This window comes from Chiloscyllium plagiosum, chromosome 25 (genome assembly GCF_004010195.1).
Source record: "Chiloscyllium plagiosum isolate BGI_BamShark_2017 chromosome 25, ASM401019v2, whole genome shotgun sequence".
Classification (NCBI taxonomy): Eukaryota; Metazoa; Chordata; class Chondrichthyes; order Orectolobiformes; family Hemiscylliidae; genus Chiloscyllium; species Chiloscyllium plagiosum.
Window position 1 is genome coordinate 35501618 of NC_057734.1, and position 27938 is coordinate 35529555.

General features: G+C 38.2%; 1 protein-coding gene across 2 annotated transcripts in view; it reads left to right on the forward strand.

Moving 5' to 3' along the window:
• rnft2 (ring finger protein, transmembrane 2) overlaps positions 1 to 22360 on the forward strand; it is a 64437-nt gene extending 42077 nt beyond the window's left edge. The window contains exons 7-10 of one of the 2 annotated variants that reach the window (XM_043715861.1): positions 11499 to 11648; positions 15125 to 15190; positions 18530 to 18631; positions 21891 to 22360. In XM_043715861.1, the coding sequence (XP_043571796.1) occupies positions 11499 to 11648; positions 15125 to 15190; positions 18530 to 18631; positions 21891 to 22025 (453 nt within the window). In that variant the 3' untranslated portion in view covers positions 22026 to 22360. The remainder of the gene's footprint in view (positions 1 to 11498; positions 11649 to 15124; positions 15191 to 18529; positions 18632 to 21890) is intronic. The other variant, XM_043715862.1, reaches the window with a different exon arrangement.
• The last annotated feature ends 5578 nt before the right edge of the window (positions 22361 to 27938 follow it).

Below are 27938 nucleotides of genomic sequence, written 5' to 3' on the forward strand. Positions count from 1 at the left end.
TTTTGCTAGCTGTTTGTGTCTAGATTTTATAATCTAAAATTATTTGGAATGGAATGTCTTTACTGAACAATAACAATTGCAGAATTTTACTTCATAATTATTTTAATATTTTGTTTTTCCTCTTGCAGTTATTTGTGAGAATATTTATGACTGTGTATTGAAGGTGTAGAATTAGATTTGGGAAGCAGCAAGCCAAACTCTGAGTGCAGAGTAGTTATAGATCTAGACTGTACTTGGAATGTTTTGAGCAGTTTGGGCCCCACGTCTAAGGAAGGATGCCTTGGCCTTGGATGGAGGCCTGAGAAGGTTCACAAGAATAATCCTGTGAATGAAGGACTTGTCATTTGAGGAGTGTTTGAGGATTCTGTACTTAATGGAGTTGAGAAAGATGGGGGGAGGTGATCTCATCGAAACTTAGAGAATATTCAGATGCCTCGAAAGACTCGGAGAAGGTGTTTTCACTCGCAGGGGAGGCTAAGACTTGAGGGCACAGTCTCTGAATGAAGGGGTGATCCTTTAGACCTGAGATAAGGATGAATTTCTTCAGCTAGAGGTAGCCAATCTGTGGAACTCTTTGCTTCAGAAGTCTGTGTAAGCCAAGTTATTGAGTCTTTAAGACAGCGATTAATAGGTTCTTGATCAGTAAGGGGATCAAGGGTTATGAGGAAAATGCAGGAGTTTAGGGGTTGAGAAACATATTAATCATGATCAATTGGTGGTACATTCTCAATGGACCAAATGACCTAAATCTGTTCCTATATCTTATGGTAATTTACACCCATTTTACATCTCTCTTTGCCTTTCACCACCATTGCCTTTGTCTTTTGCACTGGCCTCTGCACCATCTGTTTCTTTTGCCCTTTCCTTTGCCTCTGTCAAAAGAATTAAAACAAAATTCTAATCCTTTTCAGTTGTGAAGACAAGTCATAAGAACATAACGTAAGAAGTAGAAGCAGGAAAAGGCAACAGGGCTCAAAATATTAACTCTGTTTCTTTCTTTACCATTACAACCAGACCTGCTGAGTTTCTCTGCCATTCTTGCTGTTAGTGCAGATCCTGGAAATCTGAAACAACTTTGCTTTTATTAATCAAGGAGGAGTAACCTTGCACATGCGAGAGACATCAAAGCTCGGTTTTGGAAAGTTCAATGAAATTTTATGCTGGAATTGAAGTACAAAGCAATTTAGCAAGAAAGGTGTGATTGTCATAAATTGGAAGTAGACCAGGATTAGCTGATCTGTAGCTTTTGAAATTTCACCCCCTCTCCCCACACCAAATTTTTGATAATTTGAATTATCCTTATTATCAAAATATACTGTACATTTAATTTCTTAACATACAACGGTCATATAGACAATTTTATGAAAACTTCCTTTTGTGCAGTACAATGATGATGACTAAGTGTGGGATGTTCTTTTTTTTATTAACACATGCAAGACAAATCTCAGCTGGATTTGCAACAAACCGTACACAGTATATGCGATCGCAGTAAATGAATACAGCAGCTTTTCATTACGAAGATAAATCTGCTATTTTACATGTGAAAAGGAATGAGTTCTGGATGGATTCCATGGTTTTCTTAACCTTTTCTGTATTAAACAGATTAAAGTACAAGGAGAAAGCATCAGATAGATGAACAATTTAACCACTGCTAAAGATAAATGGTGCTCCTTTCACAGTTCATGCACTTGTCGAATTGTCTGAATGACTGTTTAAATTGCAATAAATTTCTCCCAGATGTCACCCTTAAATTTAGGTCACTTGACATTCCACCCCTGCCACCAACTCCCATTTTCCTAGCATTTAGTGAAACCACATTAGAAGGACAGTGTAGGTTTCTGCATTTCAGTCCATGAAGTATGATGTCATTCTTTGGATTGAAAGACCTTTCATGTCTAATTAACATAAACTGCTGTTGGGTCATAACTTTGTTCTTCCTGCTTTTGTATGCTCTGATTTTGGTTATCTTCAAAGATTTTGTTCCATGACTACACAAGTTAATGCTATTTTAAATAGTGAGAGGGGAAGAATCAAAAATGTGTGGGATGAAGGGTGATTACGAAAGATATATAGATACACTAAACTTAATAAATGATATACTGAAAATAGGTGAAATAGGCAGCTATTGGATCAGCTAGGACTACACAGATTGGTATGTTAAATAGTGAGATATTCTAGAGGAGATTACTTTGCAGTTTGTTCTGATTTTGCTTTTGCACATATTTATACTTGGATATTTTTTGATTCATTGCTGATTAGAAACATTAGCTTCCATACCATTTTTATTGTGATCAGTCCTTAGGACCCAAGAACAGTATTGCCAGTGAAAGAGGCTTGTACTGAATAAGCAAAGCAAATAGGAATATCTTCTTACCTTCATGGACTAAAACTCATCTGGTGCCCATATTCTAAATTGCACCAAGTTTCATTCACTCAGCAGTCCTTCAATGACTCAATTTTAAGATGATCATCCTTGTTTTTAAATCCTTCTATGTCTTGCCCTTCCCTATTTCTGATACCTCTTCTCGTTCAGGAACCCTCCAAGTCTTTATGCTCCACCAGTCTGGCATCACGATGTTGCTCAATTTTAATAAATTTTACATTGGTGACAGCTACTGAAAGCATATATCTAGAATTAGACCCCTTAAACCGCTCTTTCATCCTTGGTGATGCTCTTTAAACTTGCAGCTTTGGTCATCCACTTTAACATTTCCAACTCGAATCTTGTGAAGACTCTTGAAATTCTTTGTTACATTAAAGCTGCCATAAAAACACAGTTTGGTTTTGCTGAGCAATGCTATAAACTTGTGATGGCAAAGAGTTAGCGATGTTGAAGATCACAGAGGATGAGGCGCAAAGATGAAGACTGCTGATATGGGGATATTCTAACTAACAGGAATTCACATGAAGAGTGATCAATACTAGGAATAGGACTTCCAATTGGATGTATAATAAAATATTAAAATAATTTAAGAAAGTGTTGGATGCTATCATGCGGGAATGTAATTTTCTTTCTGTAGATGGATTAGCTGCATATTTGTCCACCCCTGTATCAATCTCCACTGCACATTTACTTCTGTCAGTGCCAAGGTGAAACTTGAAAATCTTACCCTTATTATCTTCTTCTCCCCGTGAAATAATGCAGAAGTTTCTCTTAATTCTACAACAATGTCTTTTTTTTTGTAATTTTAGCATGGAAACAGATTCAAAATAGCAGTAAACTAAGAGAAACTCTGTGTCCGGTTTGTATCAGTCTTGCTTGTCTGTTTACACATATTTTAATACTAATTAAAGCTGAAATATTTAGCACTGTGCCATTACACGAAGGACTTCTCTCAACCTTTGATAGTTTGAAGTCATGTACTAGGTCTTTCAATCAGAACAATTTAATAACAGCTTGTATTTATGTAGCACCTTTAAGGCATTGAAACCACTCCAAAGCACTCCCCAGGAGTGACATCAAATAAATGTTTGCAACTAACCACATATAGAAATATTGGGATAGGAAATTGGTGAAACAAGCAAGTAGGGTTACAGAGAATGTAGGGAGGATATTCCAGAACTTAGGCCTGAGCAGTTACAAATTCTGTTGTAGATATGAGAAATAATCTCCTTCAATTTCTTTTCTAGCACTTTCTTTCACAGTATGTTTAATCTTAATAATTGTGTTTTAAGTAGAACAAATGAAATTTTTTTTATTGCAACAGAAAATGTTCCAAAATATATTAAAAAGGTACTTTTTTATTTACAGGGCTATTTCAAGAACAGATACCAGAATGGCCTCACTGTTGAGATTTTTACCAAAATATTTCACCCTCAGTATTTCATGTTTTAGAACTAATTCTGAGCAAAACAATTCATTTCAAGGTTGCCTTCTAAGTTACTGTACATGTGAATAAATGTTGGTCACGTAAGGTGGGGAGGAAAGTGAAGGGTTTTTGCTGGAAACAGAAGATTAAAGAATTGTTTTTCAAAAGCATTATTATAAACACTTCTTTCTTTTAGTATTAGTTTCAGGGAGGGACTGGTTCATTACTAAAAACATTGACATGTAATTACTTTGTAATAGAGAAAATGCAGCAGCCAGTTTGAGTGTGACAGTGTTCTAAAGACAAAAATGCAATTATGACTACATTTTGTGTTTAGCGATATCGGTTGAAGGATTGGGAAATCAAGTGATTCCCCTGTTTTGTTCATTTAGTATCTTTGTCTCTTTTACACCTACTTGAGAGGGCATTTGGGTTTTGACTTAATATTTTAATTAAAAAGTGACACCACTGACAATGCAGATCTCCCTTATTTTTGTGATGGATTTCAGAAAGTGATAGCAGCAGAGCCAGTTTTAAGAGTCAAAAAGGAAATTGTAGAAACGTACAGCACAGAACAAGGTCATTTGGCCTGTCATATCTCTGCTGGCTGAGAAGGAGCTGATAAGTTCAATCCCAGTTTCCAGTTCTTGATCTGTAGTCTTGCAGGTTATGGCATTTCAGGTTTGTGTTGAAATACTTTTTAAATGTAGAGGAAGTCTCTGCCTCTAAGATCCTTTTTGAAGCAGTGAGTTCTCAACCCCTGCCACTGATCAAAACCTTTTGTCATAACTCCTTTTAGCAATTACTTTAAAACTGTACTGCCCAACTTGCCTGTTCTTGGTCTCCTGCCAAGTGAAATAGGATCTTTCTACATGCTCTTTCAAAACTCCTCAATGCAATATATTTCAATTAAATCTTCTCTTGAACTCCTATGTTTCAATGTATAAAAGGGCATATATCAGATTATTTCATTATCACTTTCGTTGTAAGTTTTTTATTACTTTCTTATCTGAAATAATTTATCAAAAATTTTGCAAGTCTGATTTTGTCTATATCATCTAATTTTATTGACAAGAATGTTTTCTGTATAATTCTATTACAGAAATTGCTTGAAATAAACTTAAAAATAGAAGAACAAAAATCATGCAGCTACAATGGAACACCCACAGTACACAGAGATTTTGCAGTACAGTCTTCATTCATTTCACATCTTGTATTATTTTTATTTTGTTTTCTGTAAAATCATTCTCATGCCTAGGATATGTGTAAGGCAAAAATTTAGAATGTCACAATTTCCGTCATCCACATCTGATGGATTACAGGTTTCTTTGTACTTTAACATACTATAAAACATGTTTCTAGTACTGGCTATGCTATGCTGTATAATATTTGGCTCTGCATCACTGCAACTTTTGTTCCTCATTTTACCATACTGCCTTCCTTTATTGGCAAGCTGATTCAAAACTATAAGTTTAAAATGCACATATATCTATAAATAATAATTACCCATGAATTTAAATCCTAATCCCAAACAATTTTGCATATATTGATAAAAGTTGAAGCTGCATTGTTCTGAATTATTGCGGAGGAAGTAAAAATCTGGAGCAAAGTAAACCAGATTTAGGATTTATTATCACCCATTTTTTGTTAACATTTAGTCAAAATATATTCCAATGCATGGCATTTAAGGAATTTTGCACTGGACATTAGGTCACAGAAAAATTGTGTTCACTTCATTTGAAAGCCTCATAACCTTCTAAGATTGGTTTTGAAGACAATTGTGGTATGGAATGAAAACCTACAACATAAACAATCCAGTTCCATTGTTATAGATGCCATCCACTCTCATACTTCATCCTCCAGTAAGTTGATCACTCTTGCTCCAAAATTGCTGCTGACACACAAACAGTTTTGCAACTGAGTCCACAGTTTTGATTTTGTCCAAGACAACATTCTTTTAATATCTCTCAGTCGATGTAACATTTAAGTAGTATTTAGATATTCACTTGTTTTCCCATAGTCTCAAGGCAACAGGCCAAGAGCTGGAAAATTAGATCAGTCAGTCAGGTGAGTGGTATGCACATATGGACCAAATGGACACATCCTGTGCTGTAAGTGTCCAAGAACCTAAGAATAAGAAACAAAACTGAGCTTGTGGAAAGCTCAGGAAGTTTGGCAGCCCTTGTAGGTAGCAAAGCAGAGTTAATGTCTTAAGTTCACCACAATTCATCAGAATGCAAAAGCAACTTTACAATAATTATAAGAAACTCCAGTGAGTGCACACATATTAAGGCATTTGGATCATTTCACTTTAACTAAATGTACCATATTATATAAATCAGGAGAATCCAGCACTGTTGCTATGTTGTTGTCATCATAGTCTTAGCAGCCCATAGGAGCTGCCCTCTTATTAGAGAGAAGCAACTGGCCATGACTTAATCTGAGGGCCACCAGACCTCAGGCGAGGGAAGACGTTGAGAAGGAGAGTCCTTCAAAGTAACCTCAAACTGGTGATGGGAATTGAACCCACACTGTTGGCATCATATTGCTCTGCAAACCAATGATCCAGCTAACTGAGCTAAACAAATTCCCTGAAGCTATACAGAACCTTTTCTACTGGAAATAAAGGCATAAACTCAGATTTTGGTGCAAAAGAAATCCATTAACTAGATCAATTGCACAGAAGTTGTATGTCTGGAGAGTGAATATTATTATCTGAAACTTTTTTTCAAAAATGGATTGTTAATAACAGTTCAACTTAAGCATTTGTTTATTATTTTCACGTGTATACACTTGTTTTAACTGTAGCTGGTGATTACATCATTGAGGGACTTTTGCTTGGAAGAGCTAGAGACATTGGAGATTGAACCATTAATCAGGAGAACCCTGGTTTTAATTGTATGGTCTAGGTTAATTTTAGCTCCCTTAAGCCACTGGACCCCAACACTGCTCCAACTCAATTTGTCTTCACGATGTCATCACTCTGTACTTTAAGCAAAAAATGTTTATGTTTAATTTTAACAAGTCATTTACGAGAAAATTAGGTAAGTGCATGAGGGAGAAAGCAATTGAACGATATGATGTGCTCATTAAATACAATGAACAAGGCTCATGTGGCCCATTAAAACTTACATTGATCATTTGGGCCGAATGGTCTAATTTTTCTGTTCGAAATTCTATGTAATAAGTTAGAGTACTGTTCAGCAAAAGCATTGTTTTATTTCAAATTTCTTTGTCCAGCCTCCTCTTTGATTTAGCCTTCCACTCCAAGGACAGTTAATTATATTGGAATATGGATCCAGGGGTGCTGGCAAGTATCCCATTCTTTGCCCAAGTGGCCGTTCTTTATGTTTGAGGTTGGACGGTGATTGCCAGCAAGCTCGACTGTCAGACCCATCACAGCCAAAGCAGATCCTGTCTGCACCTGTCATCCACACACACTATCCAGCAGGGGTCACTGGATAGTAATCAGGAGTGGGGAATCCAGGCCAGCTTTTTATCCCTCACTCTCCAAGCTCAGGGATGCGGAGATTAATTGTAGCAACAACCTTATTTTTAAACAAAACTACTGTGGTTGTTTTTCCTAGCATTTGTCAATTCTGAATTAAGCATCTCATCTGGAAATAGAATGAGTCATTTGAGTCATGTCAACAAAACCTAGTGTTATGTAACTAGCTAGGTTTTTTTGCTTCAGTCCTGCTTTCTGTAAGGTTTAGGCTATTTGTGAGAAGAAGAAATACTTCTAATACTCCATTCTTTGAGCTGAAAGTCTCACAGCACAAATTCTTTGCCAGATTAATGGGCCTGTAGATGAGTAGAGATCTTAGGACTAAAACGATTGCTGTTATATATTTGTCCTAAGCTGTCAGCTGCACAAACCAGAAACACAAACTGTACTGGCTGCCTGCTGCAGAATTGACATCACTCAGTTCCCTAGGGATATGAGATCACAAGAATGCCAAGGTCTGAATGATTATAATTGTTCAAAGCACAAAAGATTAGAGTGACAGCTTGTTATATGATCTCATCTCCAAGACCCATGAGATATCTGTGCTGTTTTATTGGGTGTTCCAGCATGGAGCCTATCCTACAGCACCAGACGTGGGGGAAAAGGATGACACGTGAATGTGGCTATGTTAACTTGACTCATGGTCTTTGGAAGGAAAGCAGGTGACTTTTTATTCCTGTTGCAGTGACATCATGCTATCTTCACGAGGAGCCATGGTTTCCATGTCAACTGTTGTGATGCAGCTGTCCTTGGTGTAATTTGTGTTTATACCTGTAAATATTTCACTTGCAACATTCAAGCAGTCAGTTTAAGAAAACTTAATTCCTTGTTTTAGATTTGTGGGATAAAAACAGTTGTTAAGAATCAAGACATTAACTGGAATATAAGCAAAAACGTTGCTGGGCTGTACAAGCCAATCTGTCAGCATTTGAAAGAGCAAGGACAAAAACAGCTTGCATTCTGACTCTGAAGTACATCTGAGTACTTTATCAAGGGTTGTTGACTGCAGGTGGGAATAATTAAAGATGAGGGAGAATAAAATGCAGTCAAACAAATAAGTCTTTAAAGAGACTTTAGGAAGAAGGGTAAAAGGTAGCAATGCTAAATAGCTTGCAGAGTATCTTCCAAAGAGAGTGGAAATAGAACAATCCATTTACTATACTGCTGGTCAGAGAAGGGAGGATAGTGAGGTACATGTATGGGAACTTAATTATTGTGTTAAAACAGTATTTCAGGCAAAAAATGGGAAAACTAGGGGCACAATTGAAACTTTGTTGCTCCGATTTTGCACCCAAGACTTTGCACTAAATGGACACTTGGGTAATGTCACTAATCTTGCTGCATCTGTTGGTTGCCTGGGAACACTTAATTTTGACTTTGCTGCATATATGTGGTAACTGATTCTGGGATGGTGGGGTGTAGTGTGCAGGAAAGATAAGATGTTGATAAATATGGGATCAAGGATGGAGCACAGGTTTCAAATAATTAGGAAACTATTTGTGGAAATGTCATTTCTACAAAGTTAGATAAGAAGAAATTTAAGTGCTGGTGATGTGAGCAAGTCTGACATGTCTTAAAGGAACATTCTCTGAGTAGAATATTGTAGCTTCAAACTCCATTTTAGAGACTTAAGCACATCATCTGAGCTGGATCTTTATTGTAGTACTTAGGGAAAACTGCATTATTAGAAGTACCAATTTGTTGGGTACGATGTCAAATTAATGCTTCACCTGCCCTCTTCCAAAAAATAGGAGTGTTCTCCCAATGTTCTTGGCAATATTTATTCCTCAAACAATATTACTGTGTAAAGGATTATCTTGCTGTTTAACTCTGTTATTTGTGGGATCTTGCTATGTGTAATTGGCTTATCCAATAGAGACTGCATATCAAAGGTATTTTATTACATACAGAATAATTTGGGTCATCATAAGAATCTGAAAGATGCTATGTAAATGCAAATAGTCAATTCGCTCAAGATGGAGCATGAAAAATAGACAATAGGAGGAATTAAATGCTCCAAAGTTTTGATAATCAAGTATTTAAAGGAACAATCCAAATCACTGTGGTGTAAGATGGTGTTTGTAGCATTTGCAAAGTGCTATGAAAAGACAGAACAATTAGCATAAAGCACTCCCAGGTCAGGTACATATGGTGACTAGAGGTAGAATAAAAGTTCCTCTTTGTACTACCTCAGCAAGAAACTTTGGTGCACCTGTATGTTTCCAATATTTTCTCCCAGATCTTCAACATTTGTAGTTTTTTTTATTGGTGGTGCTGGTCTCCAGAGCCAATTTGTTACATTTCTATTTCTACAGATTTTCACTTTAGAGAAACAAGATTATTTTTATGTTCTCATTATGAGCTATAAAATGGAACTTAAATTAACTATAAATTACATTTACGAATTAAATAATATGGAGCTTGTTACTTTATTGAAGAAAGCAACCCCTCAATTTTAAACCCTAAGATCCTATATTTATATTAGCAGTGCTGGCTAAAGTGAATAACAACCAGGTTTACTTAAAGTTTTGCTGCCATAAACATGTTATTATATCATTTTAAAATTAAAAGTATATTTGTTTTACTTCCATTTCTTTAAATCACTATCTCAATAATGCAAAATATCACAGGCACTGTCCATTGACAAGAACAAAAATAGTCAAAGGCTATCTTTTTCTAAATGGGAAAGAAGTTTGAACTCAGACCAACTTATAAAAATGAATAAAGCAAAAGTTCTCACTGTCCTAGTTGTAAGGGTTCTAATTGAAGTGAGTTTGGGCACTCAATGAATTCCCAGTGTCTTCAATTCGAGATCTTTGAATGATGAGCATTGAACAATTCTTCATTAATTGGCACTCAATGGGAAATGCACAGAGAAGAATGCCTGATTTGAAATACAAATTGTCATATTGATGCAGTAGGGGGCATACTTCTGATGTTGGATGAAAGTTTCTTGTTGAGGTAGTACAAAGAGGAACTTTTATTCTACCTCTAGTCACCATATGTACCTGACCGGGGAGTGCTTTATGCTAAAAATGGATAGAAACTGTCCATTTTCTTACCTTGCTATTCTTCAACTTGAAAAACCGTATTAATGAGGAGAATTGTTTAAAATGAAATAAAATGTTTAATTATTTATTAGATGCATCAGTTAATTGTAAAATATTATTTAAATTAAAGCAGTATTGCTTTTGACTGCTTTAAGGGATATTACTCATGTTCCCCGCCCACTTTTAATAGTAAATAAATGTCTTGGGTAGAGTTTTTCCTATTATTGTGTAATAATCAGTTAAATGTTTGTGTAAAAGGAGAGGTATACAAATACCATAAGTTGTCCATTATGCCCAGCAGCAACATTTTGACAATTAGATAATTTAAATGTACTACCTTTTTAAAATGCATTAATTCATCCTGTTGTTAATGACACTATGAATGTCAAAACACCATGTGGTGTGGTAAAATGCTGAACCATACTGATCAGGGATCTCTAGTTTTATCTGTAGTTCTTGTTCTGTTAGCTCACTCACCTTAGCCAGGATAACATTAGAGATGCAACGACACATTTGCTGTTCCTTCATTAGAAGGAATATGGTAAAGGATCCTTTATCCTGATTGTTCTTTAGTAACTGCCTGGAAAATGTATATGTATGGATGAAGGAAAAGACATAGTTCAGAGTTCTGACCTCACATGAGGTATGTCCACTTGGACAAAGTACCTCGATGGTTGTAGTGGAACTGTACTCCAATGTAAATTGTGTCCTTTAAAGTGAAAGGGGGCAAATTGGATTTTAAAAAACGGCAGAGTAGCTTTCCTGATAAATTCCTAGGATGGTGTTTTACATATTAGTGGGGTGAACTGAATGATCCATACCCATAGACAGCCTGGAGGAATTCCAAAATAGAACATTAGACAGACCTAACAGACTATCCTTCAAGCTGAAATTAAGGAGTCTGGGTTAAGCATTTACAAAGGAAATGTTTAAAAATCATATATATGGAGTGTTTTTAATATCAAGAATAATCCTCCATTTCCTTCTTGTGTTCCATTTTAAACGTATGGATTGAATAAAACTTGCACAGCATTTCTGTAAACATTGACATTGGAATATAAGTATATGGTTGGTTCAGAAGCAAACATAAAATTTGTGGCGAATTAAAATCTGCTAAAATTGTTTTTACAGGGAACACTTTACCTCCTAATAGAAGAGACGAGTCAGTTATTGAGATCCTTGTTGCCTGTACAGCTGTGGTACAAATGCATAATGGGAGAAGACTCCATCAATAGTTACTTGTTGGAAGGCACCCTGATTGTTCTGTACAGTCTTTGCAAGGTGAATATTCAGAAAGATTTTCTTGCTTTCTTCTTTCATGTCGGTTCCAAAGGATGCATTTTCAATTTGCGTTCAGTCAATGAACAACTGTGGCATGTGATATGAGATTAAAAATAAATTTATTGTGTATTGGCCATTGAGACTACTCCAGATTTTTCCCCAAATAGCTTTTCTGCAGAAGTAATCTTCTTAAAGGAGCAAATGGTTTCACTAAATAAATATAAAATCAAGACTGGTAGGTGTAATTTGGAACAGTTGTAACTTGGGCACATTTATAGAATCACAGAACTCTTATAGCGCATAAGAGAGCTATTCAGCTCATCATATGAGCATTGGTCTCTAACTGAGCATTATGACCTAATGCCAATCTTCTGTCTTTTTCTCCATACCCCTGCAAATTGTTTCTATTAAAATAATAATCTAATACTCTTGTAAAAGTCTCAATAGAACCTAACTTCACCATTCTTTCAGGCAATGCATTCCAGGCCCCAACTAATTAATATGAATGTTTTTTTCCACAGCACTTGGTCCTTTTGAAAAACGTTTTAAATCCGTGATTTCTTGTTCCAAACCATTTTACAAGGATGAATGGTTTCTCCCAATCTACTCTGTCCAGAGCCCTCGTGACTTTAAAAATTTCAATCCGATTTCGTCTTAGCCTTCTCCACTCCAAAGAAAATAGTCCCCACATCCACAATCCACCTTCATTGTTGAAGTTTCTCATCACTGGAACTATTCTCATAAGTCTCTTTGGCACTTTTTTTCAAGGTGTTTGCATTCTTCCTGAAGTGTGATTTGCACATTGTGCACAGTACTTCAACTGAGGCCTAACTACTATTTTGTCCTCATTTACTGTAACCTCACTGTTCTTATAGTTTATGTTCCCCATTAATAAAGATAAGAATACTATTGTTTTATGAACTGCTGACCTCATCTGACCTGTTACCATTAATGATTTGAGTACATATACACTCAGATCTTGCTGCTCCTACACAATCTTTAGAGTATTACCTTGTTCTTTAATTTTATTCTATCTGTCTATGTTCTTTCTACCAAAATATCTCACCTCACATTTCTCTTTTTTAAATTTCATTTGCGACGTGTCTGTCCTCTCCGTCAATTTGTCAATGTCCTTTTGTAATACTGCACTGTCTTTCTCACACTTTACTGTTTTTCCAAGATTTGTCTTCTCTGTAAAAATTGAAATGGGCCCTTCCAAACTAAGGTTCCAGTAGCCATCCCTGGGAAGGTCCATTTATCCATGTGACAATTAATTCTATTTATTCTCAAAGTTCCATCACAAGCAAGGTTAAACTGACTGGTTTGTAATTGCTGCCTTATCCTTGCACGTTTTTTTTGAACAAGTGCTTAACATTTGCAATTCTTGCACTATTCCTAAGTCTAAGGAAGACTGAAAAGATTTAGCCAGTGTCTCCACAGTTTCCACATTCATGCCACTCAATATTCTTGCATGCATTTCATCTGATCCTGGTGCCTTGTCCATTTTAAGTGCAGAAGTTTATCCAATGCCAGCTCCTTATCAATTTTGAATCCTTCCAGTGACTGAATTTCATTCTCTGTTAATCTGGTCTAGGTAGCATCTGTTCCTTTGATCAAGCAGATACAGAATTAGCATTTAATACCTCAGCCATGCTTCCTGCTTCCATTGTCAAATTCCTCTTTCATCCCAACTGCCTTGCTTTTCTTTTTACCATCCTTTTACTATTTGTAACAAAAAGAGACTTTGGAATTCCCTTTTATGTTAGCTGCCGTTCCCCTTCATAACCCCTCTTCTTTAATTTGCTTTTACACCTCTCGTCTGAGCATTCTATATTCAGCTTGGTTATCAATTGTTTTTCTGCCTGACATCTATCATAACTACTGCTTTCGTTATTTTAATTTTTATCTCTTTTTTATTATCTAGAGATCTCTGGATATGTTTGCCCTACCTTTCCATTTTTAGTGTGTATAGCTTGGTTAGGGATCAATGACCCAAGGCAAGGATTTAAGATAACAGGTAGAAGATTTAGAGAGAATGTGAGTAAAGTGGCATTCTGAACCTCACTGTCTGTCAGGGTGATATAGGCAGAAAACCTTCATGAATTATTTAGATGTACACTTGTGATGCTAAGGCATACGAGGCTATGGGTCAAGTATTGGGAAATAGGATTAGAATAGGTAGATTTTTTTTGACAAGCGCAAACTTGATGGGTTGAAGAGCTTTTTCTGTGTTTTAGATCTCTTGAAATACGTCAAAACTGCACCATCTTTGAAGACAGCCCATTGTTCAGCTACACTTTGTCCTTGCTACATTGAAATGAGCTCTCCCACAGTTAATTATTCTTAGTCCAGATTGTTTATTGTTCTTTTCTATTATCATCCAAACCTTATGACAAAATTATCTTTGTCCCCTAAATGTTCCCCATAGACACTGCTGTATTTGGCCCACATCATTCCAAAAACCCAAGTCAAGTGTTGTCACTTTCTGATTGGACTGAACATATTCTGCTGTAGAAAATTTTCCTGATCACAATTTAAGACTGCTTGCCCCTTTTATTCTTGAATTTCTGGGATATTCTTATTCTGGAGGACTGCAGCACTCTTCTTAACAAATACTACCACCCCTCCTTTTCTTCCTTTCCTCTCCTTTCTGAATACCAGTATCAGGAATATTTAATACCCAATAGGCTTTTTCTTGAACCAGGTCTCTGGAATAACCATATACCATAATACACCACATGGCAATCTGCATCTGTAACTCAACTGAGTTATTTAATATACTCCTTACATTTGGGAGTCAGTTAGCTTAGTTGGCTGGACAGCAGTTCACAATGCAGTGTGATGCCAACAGCATGGGTTCAATTCAAACACCAGCTGAAGGTACCACGAAGGACTTGTTTTCTTAACTTCTCCCCTCACCTGAGACAATGGTGACCCTCAGATTAAGCCACCACTCGCAACAGTACCTCACGCGAATGAGACGGCTTGGTAGAATCATAGTGAATTTGCCTCTTTAATCCTTGCATTCACATACATGCATTATAACCCAGAATTACAATGGTTTATTTCTCAATGATCCCTTATTTTGCCTCTACCTGTTCATTTCCTGCTCTCTATTCTAGTGTTAACTGGCTCTGCCAGTATTCTATGTTTCCTAGTAGCCATTTCTGATATTCTGTCTTGTTTCCCACAGCTCTGTTGATTTGGTTCAATTTCTCCCCAAGAACACTAGCTAAGTTCCCAAAGAAGACATTTTGGAGATATGTTTGCAGTTTGAAGTTTGTTGTAAGATCATATGTATCTCCTTTTATAATAAAATCCACAATCTTGTTACAAATCACAAACAACCAAAACGTTTCAAATCACAGTGGTATGGGGGATCTTAGTGTTTTATTGCATACTGCTTGTTTTTGATAATTTATCCAATTTTCTTTCTTTTGATTGACTGCATATTGTCTGTGTGCAAATTGCTGCAGCTCTTGGATGTTTGTGGTCGAATAGGGGGTTTGCGAAAGGCCTTGAAGATCCTGTGTAAATCGCAGGTAAATCATGCTTCATATCACCTATACTTGTAACTATAAAAGTATTAAATGGAAACCAGGTATTTCCTTATGGGAAGGAAAGGAACATTGGAAAGCACTTCACCTGTTGCTGCTGCTACATCCCTGGAAGCCATATGAGAGCACTAGCAGAACATGGCAGCAAGTGGTCTGACCTAAACCTCTTACCAAAATTACAGTGGTGCCAAACAATAATGGAAATAAAAGTGAAACAGAAAGAGTATTTTAAATTTGCTTTTTGAGTTCTGAACTCAGATATATGTTTCATTAACATTATTTAATGTTACCATAAAACCTGAGATCTGACGTTGATCAGAGTACATGCATTCAGAATTCCAAAGGAGGGAACAATTCCATAGAAGCATGTTTGTCAATGTATCCTGACTTCATGCAAGTGCTCTCATTCTGTACAGAAATCTGCCAGAAGTTGTAAGTTTGTCTCATTATTTATTATTAAATGTTAGTTAGAGTCTTGAGCTGTACAGCATGGAAACAGACCCTCTGATCGAACTCGTCCATGCCGATCAGAGATCTTAAATAAATCTTGTCCCATTTGCCAGCATTTGGCCCTCTAAACCTTTCCTATTTATATACCTATTCAGATGCCTTTTAAGTGTTGTAATTGTACCAACCTCCAGCGCTTCCTCTGGCAGCTCATTCTAGTTGTTAGAAAGTATTTACAAATATGCTTTTTGTCATGTTTCAGTGTTAGTAAGATTTACAGAATTTAGTCTTACAATGAAGTTGTGAACAATTGTTTTTCAGACTAGAAAAAGTAATAAAGTGGGGTTTCCCACTGCTATATTTGATATATGCTATAATTTAGACTAGGGGTACAGAGCAGAACTTCAAAATTTGCAAATGACACAAAACTTGGAAGTATTGCAGAGGATGGTGATAGACTTCAGGGTAACATTGGTTGGTAGAATAGACAGACGGGTGGCAAATGAAATTCAAATCAGTGAAATGTAAAGTAATATTTTTTGGTAGTAAGAATGAGGAAAGATGGTTTAAATAAAGGCGCAATTCTAAAGATTTTGCAGGAACAAAAAGATAGTTTTTTTTTGCACAAATCATTGATAAAAGCAGGGCAAGTAAAGAAAATTATTAAAAAAGTATATGGGATTTTAGGTTTTATAAATAGAGGCATAGAGTGCAAATACAAGCAAGTAATAGTTGTAATTAATCTTCTTTAGCACAATAATTCGACCTCAACTGAGCAATCCTGGGCATTGCAGTTAGGGACGTTGTGAAGATTTATCAGACGATGCAGAAAAGATTCAATAGAATGAAGTTCCTCATCCATGGAACCAATGACGTGAACTTGGGGTTGTTCTCTTCAGAGAACAAATCATTGAATGGAAATTTAATACAAAATGAGGGTCTAGATCAAGTACATAGAGCGAAACTACTGCCATTAATGGAAGAGTTGAAAACCAGACTTCATGGATTTAATTTGACTGACAGTAGAACCAGAGGGAATATAAGGAAAAGCTGTTTTGTACAGGTTAAGATCTGGGATTCACTGTCTGAGGGTATGAGAGGCAAATTCAGTCGTGGCTTTCAAAGTGAATAGAATAAACACCTGAAGGAAGAAGAATTGTAGGGTTTTGGGGAAATGGCAGAAGAGTGGGTCTAGTTGAATTTCTCTTGCAGACAACCAAAGTGAACTTGATGGGCTGAATGGTCTCCTTGTTTGTTGTAACCATTCAATGATTCCAAGTATTCCTAAGTAAGGATAGAGTGCAAAAATTGAAGGGAGTCTACTTCTTTATTACTCCAAGTTGAAACAGTTTATGTGTGGGCGGCATTCAATATTTATGATACCAGTTATGATTTATTAAGTCATGAACACACTGTTTATGCTGAAAAGTGCAATATATCTAAATGAACAATGTAGCAGAGACCTCATTAATGCTAGTGCAGTTATACCTAGCATGACTTATTGCCTTCAGGAAAAAATGGTTAGAGGTCAGGTCGGAAGACCAAGAAATATCTGTCTTATAGCTGTGCAAACATGACAGTACCACTCCCGAATTGGATCCCTACCTGATTTCAAAGCAATGAGATCTATTCAGACAATTTAACAATTTTGGGGTTGACACCCATGATCATAACTCCAGTTATATGTAATATGTTTCTTTAAAAGTATCTACAGGTTCCTTTGCTCTCTTTGGTACATTTTATAAATTCTCAAGCGCTGCTTTGAACTTGCAGAAATTCCAGCCCTGCTGGGGAAAGAATTCTGAGCAAAAGCCAGAGGTACAAGCATGATTCCAGTTGAGATTACAGGAATCACATGCTTTAAGGATGAAATCATGGGCAAGTGAATGCAAGTACAGTAGTGTACCATGTCAAGGATTGAAAAAAGCATTATAGAACCGAAATCTCATTATGAAATTGAATTCAGCAAATCTGATAATTTGTGGAACTGGCAGCATAATAATGATTGGAAAAGCTGCCAGATTGTGGTTAAAAACCCAGATGGTGCACGAATGTCCTTCAGGAAAGGAAATTTGTTCCCCCTGCGTGGTTTGCCTGGTGTGAGATCCCAATCTCTCACTAAGTGGTTAACTCTTGTTGCCCTCTGAAGTGGATGAGCAAGTCGCTTGTGCAAAACAACCAATACTATCTTCTCAGAACAACAGAGGGAGATGATAAATGGCATTGGCAAAATGCCTGGGAGCAGGTCAACATTCTATCTTTGCAAGAGAGGGAGTATGGTAGAGCAATGAAGAAGGTAAGGTAATATTGAAGTAGAAAATACATTTTTTAATGGGGGCATAAGCAAAATCTGTACCAAGTCAAGATAGCCATCCCTGCAAAAAAAAAGGATTCTGGAATTTTACAGTATAATTGATGTCTGAGACAAAATGCTGTGTTAATTTTACAGCTACTGATGATGTAATCAATTCAAGAGGAGCATTTATGTTACGAGTTGGATATAAAGTCTATTCTAATTAGGTTATATGGCTCTGACTTAAGAACTATGAAAGGGTTTTATTGGTGTTAGATCAGCACAATTAACATTATGTCAGCTGTACTTCTGTTACACAAAGTGAAACTTTCATATTGGTTTTTAGGTGTAATTTCTTATTGGGAACAATGACTTATTTCACGTGTATCATCAGTCGCCTGAAATAAATCTGCTGTTTTCCAAAGATTGCCTTAATACTGGAAAATATATTTTTAAAATCCCCAAACTCTCAGCCGTTCTTCAACAGAAGCCTTAATATTGACAATGATCTGCATCTCATTTTTGTTGGAAAACATCAATATAAAAGCTGTGCTTCTCATTGCAATTGCCTTCTGTTTTGGCAGAGCTGTGGTGTACCAGCTACCAGCCAGCAGTGCACTGAAGCTGGAGATATCTGTCCAATCTGCCAGGCAGAATTTCGAGAACCTGTGGTGTTGATTTGCCAGGTAGGGGGAAAGAGGAATAAACAAGACAGACCTTGGATTGTTTTTAGTTGATATGGAAAGGATAATTGTTCTGTATTCAAATCAATTATGTCCTTGATGATTTGTTAAATCTGGCATTGTCGGCATTGACTGAAATCTTGCTCAGGGAAACTTTCATGATTTTAATTACCTGATCCACAGATGCAATATTAGCAATAATTTTTGTTACAAACATAGGAGGTCAGTCATTACCAGACAACAACCCTGATGATGCATGAATAAGTAGCATTTATCATTGTTGCTTTGGGAAGCATGACAAAAATATAATTGTGGAAATATATAAAGAAACCAGTGGAGAAAAAGATTATAGGGTGATTATTGTGCAGTGAACTGTGCAATCCAAAGCACGACTCACAGTGTATTAAGAAAATAAACATGTTGGAAATACTCAACAGAATCAGGCAGTATCTATGGAGAGTGAAACAGTTAACATTGCATGTTGATGATAACCTTTAAGATCTCTTTAATCTTAGACATTAATTCTTTTCCATAGAGGTCACCCAACCTGAGTATTCCCAACATTTTCTGTCTTTTGTGGGGATTTCCAGCATTTAAAAAACTCTTATTGATTGTAGTCATATTGAGCTTTGCAACTTGATGTATTGTAATAAGAAATAGGAGGAGAAGGGAATAGACTCTTGAGAGATATCAGGAGTATCAATGTAGGAGTGGCAAAAGAAGCCATTGTATTTAATTCCCTATCAACAACTGGATAGATGAGAATGAAATCATGGGTTGATAAGTGGCAAGTAACATTTGCAACATTACTTGTTAACAATGACCATCTCAATAAGAGAGAATTTAACCATATCCCCTTGATGTTCAATGCCATTACTATTCCTGAATCACCCATTATCAACATTCATAGTATTATTATTGACCAAAACCTGAACTGAACTATTCAAAGAAATGCCCTGGGTACAAAAGCTGGTTAGAGATTGGAATTCTCTTGGGAGTAACTCTCATACAGATTCCCCAAAGCCTATTCATTATCTGCAAAATGCAGGCTTGGAGTGTAATGGACTACTCTCCACTTGCCAGCCTGAGTGCACTCAAATAACACTCAAGAAGCTCAGCGTTATCCAGGACAAAGCAGCCTGCTTGACTGGCATCCCATCCACCACCTACGACATTTATTGTCTTTACCACTGATGTGAAAGCGATAGCAGTGCTCCCCATCTCCAAGATGCACGCCAATTCACCAAGGCTGCTTAGACGGCACTTCCCATACCCATGAATCTCTACCACCTAGAAGAACAAGAGCAACAGATATATGGGAATTCTGCCACCTGCTAGTTTCCCCCTAAGCCTCGTACCATCTTCACTTGCAACTGCATTGCCGTTCTTTCAGTGTGACTGGGTCAAAATCCTGGAACACCCTAACAGCACCAAATGGACTGGATCGGCTCAAGAATATGCCTCACCATTACCTTTTCAAGGGTAATTAAGATATGCAATAAAAGTGTAGCCTAGCCAGCAACACCCACATTCCAAGAGGGTTTTTTTAATATAAAAATTCTGAATGTAGTTCCTGCACAGTTGGTGGACAATGGAGCAGGTTTGGAGCAGAATTTTGTGGTCAGTCTTGTCCAGAGGCTGCAGCCAGGTCAAGAAGGAAGTCATTTGTGACTTTCATAACGGTTATTTCAGTATGGTGTCAGTGGCAAAAACCTGACTGGAGAGCTTCACAATGATGTTCTGGACATGGTGTACAGAGAGTTAGGAGGCAACAAGACATGCAAGGATTTTGGAGAAGAAAGTGAATTTGGAGATCGGGCAGAAGTTTACAAGGATGGGGATCAAGAGTTTTATTGTTAGAGAGAGGTGATGGCACCATCTTCTGACAGAGAAGGTGACAGTACCAAAGGATAAAGAACTGTTAATAACATCAAATAACACATGAGCCAGAAGTAATGTTGTATCGTCATCAGTTTAAAAGGAATAGAATCTCGAGAAGTTGGTTCCTTGTTAACCAATGCATCGATTTTAAAATCCTCATCCTTGTTTTCAGATCCTGCCCTATCTCTGAAATCTCTTCCATTCCCAAAAGACCTGGCTCTTTCCAGATCTTAACATTTCTATCTGGTCTGTTGAACATTCCCAATTTTAATTTATCGGCATCGACAACCATGCCTTTAACTGTCAAATTGCGAAGTGCAGGATGCCCTCTGGTTCTCATCCACTCTACCCCACTTAAAGATGTCACTCAAAACCTACTCCTTTGACGAAGCTTCTGGTCATCTGATGTAAGAGCTCCTTTTGTAATTCCTTGTCAATTTTTATTTACTAGCTGTCCTCTAAGGCACTTTGAGGTGTTATCACATTGGAAGATGCCACACAAATGCATGCTATTGTTAGAGAAAAGAAAATTCTGTGAACTCTAGAAAAGAATATTTTTAACAAATACTCGGCTTCAGTGGAGAGGTAACCAAACTGAAAGATTAACTCATGTTTCCTTTCCCCACATAAGCCGACAGATTTGCTAAAGATCTCCAGTACTTTCTGTCTGACTTTATATTGATGACAAGTTAGAATAAGTTATTTTCACCAATGAGCTTCAGTATTGGGTCCACCTGTGATTACCAACTCAGCGCCATGTATAGAAAGGGCAGCGTAAACTGTTCACATGCAGCCTTACAATTAAAAGCTGCTTTTAAGGTAACGGGCGGCGCGGTGACTCGGTGGTTAGCACTGTTGCCTCACAGAGCCAGGGAATGTGAAGTTTGCAAGTTCTGCCCACGTCTGTTTCTTCTGGGTGCTCCAGTTTCTTCCCACAGCCGTGGTTAGCCGTGGGAAATACAGGCTTACAGGGATAGGTAGGGGGCCGGATGCTCTTCGGAGGGTCGGTGTGGACTCACTGGGTCGAATGGCCTGCTTCCACACTGTAGAGATTCTATGATATGATCATTCACCATTCGGTTGAGCTCGTATTTGTAATTGTTTGCGGGCGAGTTGGGAGATCTAATGAAAATGTGAATGTTTTTAGAATATGGAATTGCAGTAAATAAGGCCTATATCCTATCACACACACGCGCGCACACAGGTGAAAGGACTGAATGCTTTCTGTTCGAGTGTAGAGAGCTGAACTGCGCGGGCACACAGCCGACGTGACTTTTACCTTCACTGACTGGTGTATTTCTCGCAGCTTTTCACATGCACGGATCTGCCTGGGTTTTTTTTAAAGTGCGCGCTTTGTTCTTTTCTCTCGTCGTTTCTCCAGCACGTCTTCTGCGACGAGTGCGCTTGCCTGTGGTTTGACCGAGAGAGGAGCTGTCCAATGTGCCGAACCGCTGTCAGTGAAAGCCTGCGGTACTGGAAGGACGGAAGCACCTCGGCGCACTTCCAGGTGTACTGACGGCCAGCCGTGGCGTGGAGACCAGCCCTCGGGGAGGTGAGGAAATTCAGCTGTGCAACAGCTGGGATCAAGCTGCCTGTTATTTATCGCGAAGAAAGTATACAGACTCCACGTGGAACAATAATCATAACAATGTTTCAAAATCAGCGCCTATTCGGTAAAGGTATTCCACTCTTAATGATAGATAAAACACCTTACCAAACAAAGTAAATGTATTCGCGTGTGTTTTTTTCAGCAACAATGTACATTGTGCGAGCAATATTCAGTGAATGATGTTCTTTTTCTCTCTTGATTGCTGTGATCTGTAATCTTCATTAAATATTTGTTTTCACTCACTGGATTTGCAATGTCATTTAAGTGAGGGTACAGAGGCTATTCTGGTTGTGAAGCATTTATTCAGAATGTTCACGTTAACTTTCAACAATTCTATGAAACAATTGACTAAAAAAAATCGCCATAAATATATTTACATAAAGAAACGAAGACTTTTTTAAAAAAAATCATATGCTCGTAATTACATGCAGTAACGTCAACTGGTATAAAATTGTGGTAACAAATGTTACATCGCAAATTTTCAAAGCATGCATTTTTTTTTCTCTATTTTGTTCCCATGTTTTGTAAAATGTAACCAGTGCAATTTTCCAATCCAACTCCTTCACATTCCGGTGGTTTGTTCAGCCCAAGTTTGGGACTGAGTTGCACTCTCAAGCAACCTTCACTGCGTCCGCGGAACGACGGATTCTGCACCTGCCATCTGCAAAGTAAAGGAATAAGTTCATTCTCTTGCTATTGACTGTTTACTCATATTTTAAACGTAAAATATTACTAGCTGAAAATAACAGAAGTTATCGCAAGCACAAATGACATTCTTTCCTCAATGGTCTCATGAGTAAGGCACCTTGAACATTTTTTTAAAGCGAAGTTTGTAGTTTGACCGCATGATTTTGGATTGATGCTGGTCACTTGACAGGCATTTCTAGAAGAGAACCGAACACCCTCGCTTCCCTGACCAGAGATGTCATCACCCCATAAATGCTGGAATAAATGTCGCAAGTGGGACTTGATGGGCCGAAGGACCAGTTCTGCGCTGTGTAGTCGCTTCATAAGTAACTGAGTATGGTGCATGCATAAAAAACGTTACTATGGCCCGCAACTCCGGGGAAACATATCTTGAATGTGATCCAGATACGCTCTTGTTCTTTTCCTCAATATCTTTGGGAGGTAGCTCATGCAATGGCGCACCACAGGCACTGACACACTGTTCGCACATAGTGGCCCCAGAGAGCGGGAGTTGGCAGACTATAGCATGGATGGAAGAGAGCACGACTGAGAGCGACTGTATCCTCCACACGTTGCAGCTGGGGTGACTGGCTGTGAATCAAAGGGAACGCTCACTGACTCTCACCCTCAGCTCAGAGATGGTCACGCTAATTGTAGCATCCCCATGTAACTGTCCAGCTGAGATCAGCTCTCGGTTCAGCCAGGATGTTCCTCAATATCATTCATAGTAGCGCTACGAGGTTACCTCGAAGTTAGCTCTCAGATTCACTCTTCAAAGTGTCTGAGCCCCCTACCACCATTACCTTTTGGAGACCTGAACATAACTTGTTATGGTCAAAAATGATGAATCACCGGCAGTCTCGGAACTGCCTCGGAAGTTTCCCCCTCCACAGAGGGATGTTTTGGACATTTCAAACACGTTTCTCCCAAAAAGAAATGTCATTGTCAAAATTGGTGAGATAAGAAGAATAAACATCTCAACTTAAAGCTGATAACGCCGCTCTTATCCGAGAAATATCAGTACTGCAGTCTGACTCATTAATCGCGATTGTAAGGGGATTTAAAGAGTCTTACCTGTTGAAGTCCAGATCACCAAATGTCAAACTTCCTACAGGTGTTTGTTTCTGATGAGTATAAGGAGCGCTGTGACATGGACGAGTGTGCAAATGGTATAAAGATGCCTGTTGTTGACATGGGTATGGATTCTGTTCCTGCCCGCGGCTTTCCTCAGCGCCCTCTCTTGCAAATGGTCCCCTATTATCCTTAACCTCCTGGCGACCTCCTGCACTTCGGAGCAACGTTCCCCTGCTCGGCCGGAGGGGCACACACACATCGTCTTGTCCACATCGTCTGCTTGCTGACACATTGGTAACCAAGAGCGAGCACGATAAACCTCAAAAGTCAGTGTCTCTGTCGTTAGGAGCTCGATTATTAATTAAAGCTGCCTCCAAGTGTCACATGGCGTTCGAGGGATTTACATCATCTCTTCCTCCCCCCTACCCCCCTCCCCCCCTACCACCAACAATTTCGTGTTGAGCTTGTGCTGGAAGGTATTCCTTAACCGTTTAGTTGCTAGAACTATCATTTCAACTGCTGTTTCTCACGTTGTCCAAGATTATATGTAAGGTGTACTTTTGCCACAGTGAGAAGCAATCATTTTGCTTTGAGGCGTCGAAGTATTTTTTTTTGGTTAGTTTTCTGGACTTTTTTTTTGTAATGCACTGACTGTAATTAAAGTTCTGAGCGCTGGAGAAAACAGCACTTTCTAACGCACTTGACCCAGCTTTCATTTTGTACAATTAATTTGACATGGTACTCTATACGTTTATCGTGTACTTCATTTTTCAATAAAACTTCCCTTTTCCTTTGGAGGGGAGCTACTGGATGCAAATAAATTTCCCTTCCAAAAGATGCCAGGACAGATGGCTAATTTCCCCCCTTGAGGCGCATTAGGAATTTATACCTGCAAATGTGTTATGTTCTCTGAAGAACCCTGTTGTCAACATTAACCAAGCATGAAAGCAAACGATGGGCGTGTTTTACTTTCACAGTTCTCGCGGACATTTAGCAAAGTTTGTATTTCAACTCGATGTTACTGCAGGGAGTCATTCGGCGTGTGTATATGGTATTTATCGGGTTACATGGTGTTGAAAGGAGATATTTAGATCAGACGTTTGCAAGGACTAATTGTTGCGTTGGGTTAGCACGCTGCCTCTTCACGTTGTTTTATAATCAAGATTGGAATCCAAAATAACGTCCACTGGTGAAATGTGATGGATGATATAATCATCCAGCCTATATTTTTGGGATTTTCTTCCATTCGCCCTCATTTCACACACTCCAAACTCTGCAACTGTTATGGCAGCATCTCATTCTCACCACACGCTTATTTGGCAGCTTCCAGCCCTAAGAATCGTTTTCCTTTCCCCACCTATTTCTGCGGGGCTTCTCTAAAGTTAAACCATCCTAATCCTCGAGGATCGCTCACTGGCTGCAAAACCCTAGGTCCAATTAGTTTGGACAGCCCAGATCCAAATCTTGACATGTGCAAGTTCACCGGCACAGAAATTTCCCTATCCTGTAATTGGACTGGCATTTTTACACTGACAGGGGGCAAGAGTAATACTACTTAAGTTAATGAGATGTGAACTCCTACTGCAGTAACGACAGAAGCACATTACGGAGGGAGACGGAGTGCTACTCTGTCGTTGACAATGATGTATCTGAATTAGTTGATAGTACTGAATACAATCACTTTTCATTAATTTGAGGGAACTGAAGGTTTTGACTGAGCAGACTATGTAAACACTTATTGTGGAAACTCATAACCTCCTTTAAATCCATGTCCCTAACCTTAATGTCCGCATTCCGATATTCTTCACAGTTGCCCCAGACAGTTAGAACAAATAGGACTGAGTTACTTGAACTTGGAAAGCCAAGGGCCTTGAGGATTGCAAAGCTGGCATCTTTAGCCTTGACAGGCCACATCCTTCATCTTGGCATTGAGTGATTATGTGACAGCTGTAATGTCCTCCTTTTTTTCTCTAAAGGGTCTAAAGACCATTCCATTTCAAAATTATTTGATTTACTTTAAACATTGAACTAAAAAGTAAAACGTGAAGGGACAAAGAGTAGCCAGGCAAGGAGAAATAACTTGTAATTAGATTGTCCACACATGACAACAATAAACGTGAACGCATTCCCGTTGATGAAAAGTTTTGGAATTGGCCTTACCACTACTATATATAAAACGGTGCTTAGCAAGGCACCCATAAACTGCAAGATAAAGGTTGGAAAATCTGTTTGTGATAGTGTAGATAGAAGAGCGTTGTTAACGAGGACGCCAGAAGGACACTCTTTAAGTGATGGAGTGTATCATGTAAACCTGGAAGGGAGAGATGAGATGGGTGTATCTCCGACTCTGCAGCACACCCTCCGCACTCTGCACCTTCTCCAATATAGATTATATTCTCTAAGTGAGTTTTGATCCCAAAGTCTTCCAAACTCAAGCCAGTGAAAGTTACAGTAATTGAGAACCGCATAGTTCTTTAAGATTGGCTATCTGTCAACTTCTTAAATAATAATGTATTTCAGATAACTGAAACAAATATGTTCGGTTTGGGAATTCGCGAGCATTCGCGCAAGCAATCGATGTTGACAGCTAGAATCCGGCCACACTAGGTTGTGTCACACTGTGACAGAAAATTAGCACTCCACTTATATTTTATATACTTGCACACTGAAACGTTGTAATAGTATATCTCTGAACATCATCTCGATATTGGAATGCTCTGTGTGGCTATATGGGTGGCAAAGAACCGGAAGCTCAGTTCCTCAACACAGACAAATTTAGCAATACATTGGATTTTGTTATCTTCAGGTAGAGTTGAATATCCACAATGTCTCCGTAATTCGAGTGCAAGAGTCCCAAGAAAAGGGTTCAATTAATCTAGACAGTCATAATCACCGAGATTGTTTTTGAAATTGGCAGCTATCCACATAGGGAATATTACAACTAGCCTTTCATCATAATTCTTACCAAAACTAAATCAAACGTTATTTCATTTTAGCACAGAAAGTGGCAGTCATCAGAAGTGCTTTTTGGGCCCCGAAGTGATTCGGGGCTTCCTGGGGTCACGGAAGAAGGTGTTTCACTGCAAGCTTTTTTAGAGAGAAAAAAAATCCCTTATATTTGTCGCACAACACTAACTAGTCAGTAAAAACTGATTTATTCAGTTTAAATCAGCTCTACAGACGACCCTGTAATTCAATGAAGAAATCACAAGTAGATGTTTTATGATTTCTCTATTCCCTTCTTGTAAGTGTTGGGCATGTTTAATACTGAAGTAAATTTTCATTTTTGAAAAGCAAATATATTGAAATTTCCACGACAGGAAAATTGAAGATACATCGTGAGCAACAGACCAACTATATTTATTCAAATATTTACATATAAACTTCTGGAAATTGTATTCTCAGTTTTAATTTATCTGATCTAACTCATAATACAAATTGGGCATTACACTCTTCATCATTGCCCATCGGTCTTATTTGGAACTGAGTTTTCTTTCAATATATATCCATACAACCGTGTCTAATATTAAGTTATAAAACCCAGCTCGCAATTGGTATTTGTGTTTTATTTTTGTTAGCAGAAGTTATTAAGGGGCATGAGCGAAAAGGTATATGTGGCTTCAGTACATAGCTCAACCCTGATCTCATTGAATGGAGGAAAACGACCACCAGCTGTCTCAAAGCCCTTTTTAATATTCACTTGCAGGACGTGACAGCGCTGGCTAGGCCAGCATTTATTTCCCAACCATAGTTGCCCTTGAGAAGGTGATGGAGAGCAGTCCTCCTGAACTATCGTAGTCCACGTGTTGTAGGTTGACCCACAATGTGTCGAGGAAGGCAGTTCAAGGATTTTAACCCAGGAACAGAGAAGGAATGGCGATATGTTTCCAAGCTGAAAAATGTATTGCTGGAAAAGCGCAGCAGATTAGGCAGCATCAAAGGAGCAGGAGAATCGACGTTTCGGGCATAAGCCCTTCACATTTTTCAGCTCTGATCTCCAGCATCTGCAGTCCTCACTTTCTCCTCTGATATGTTTCCAAGTCAGGATGGTGAGTGGCT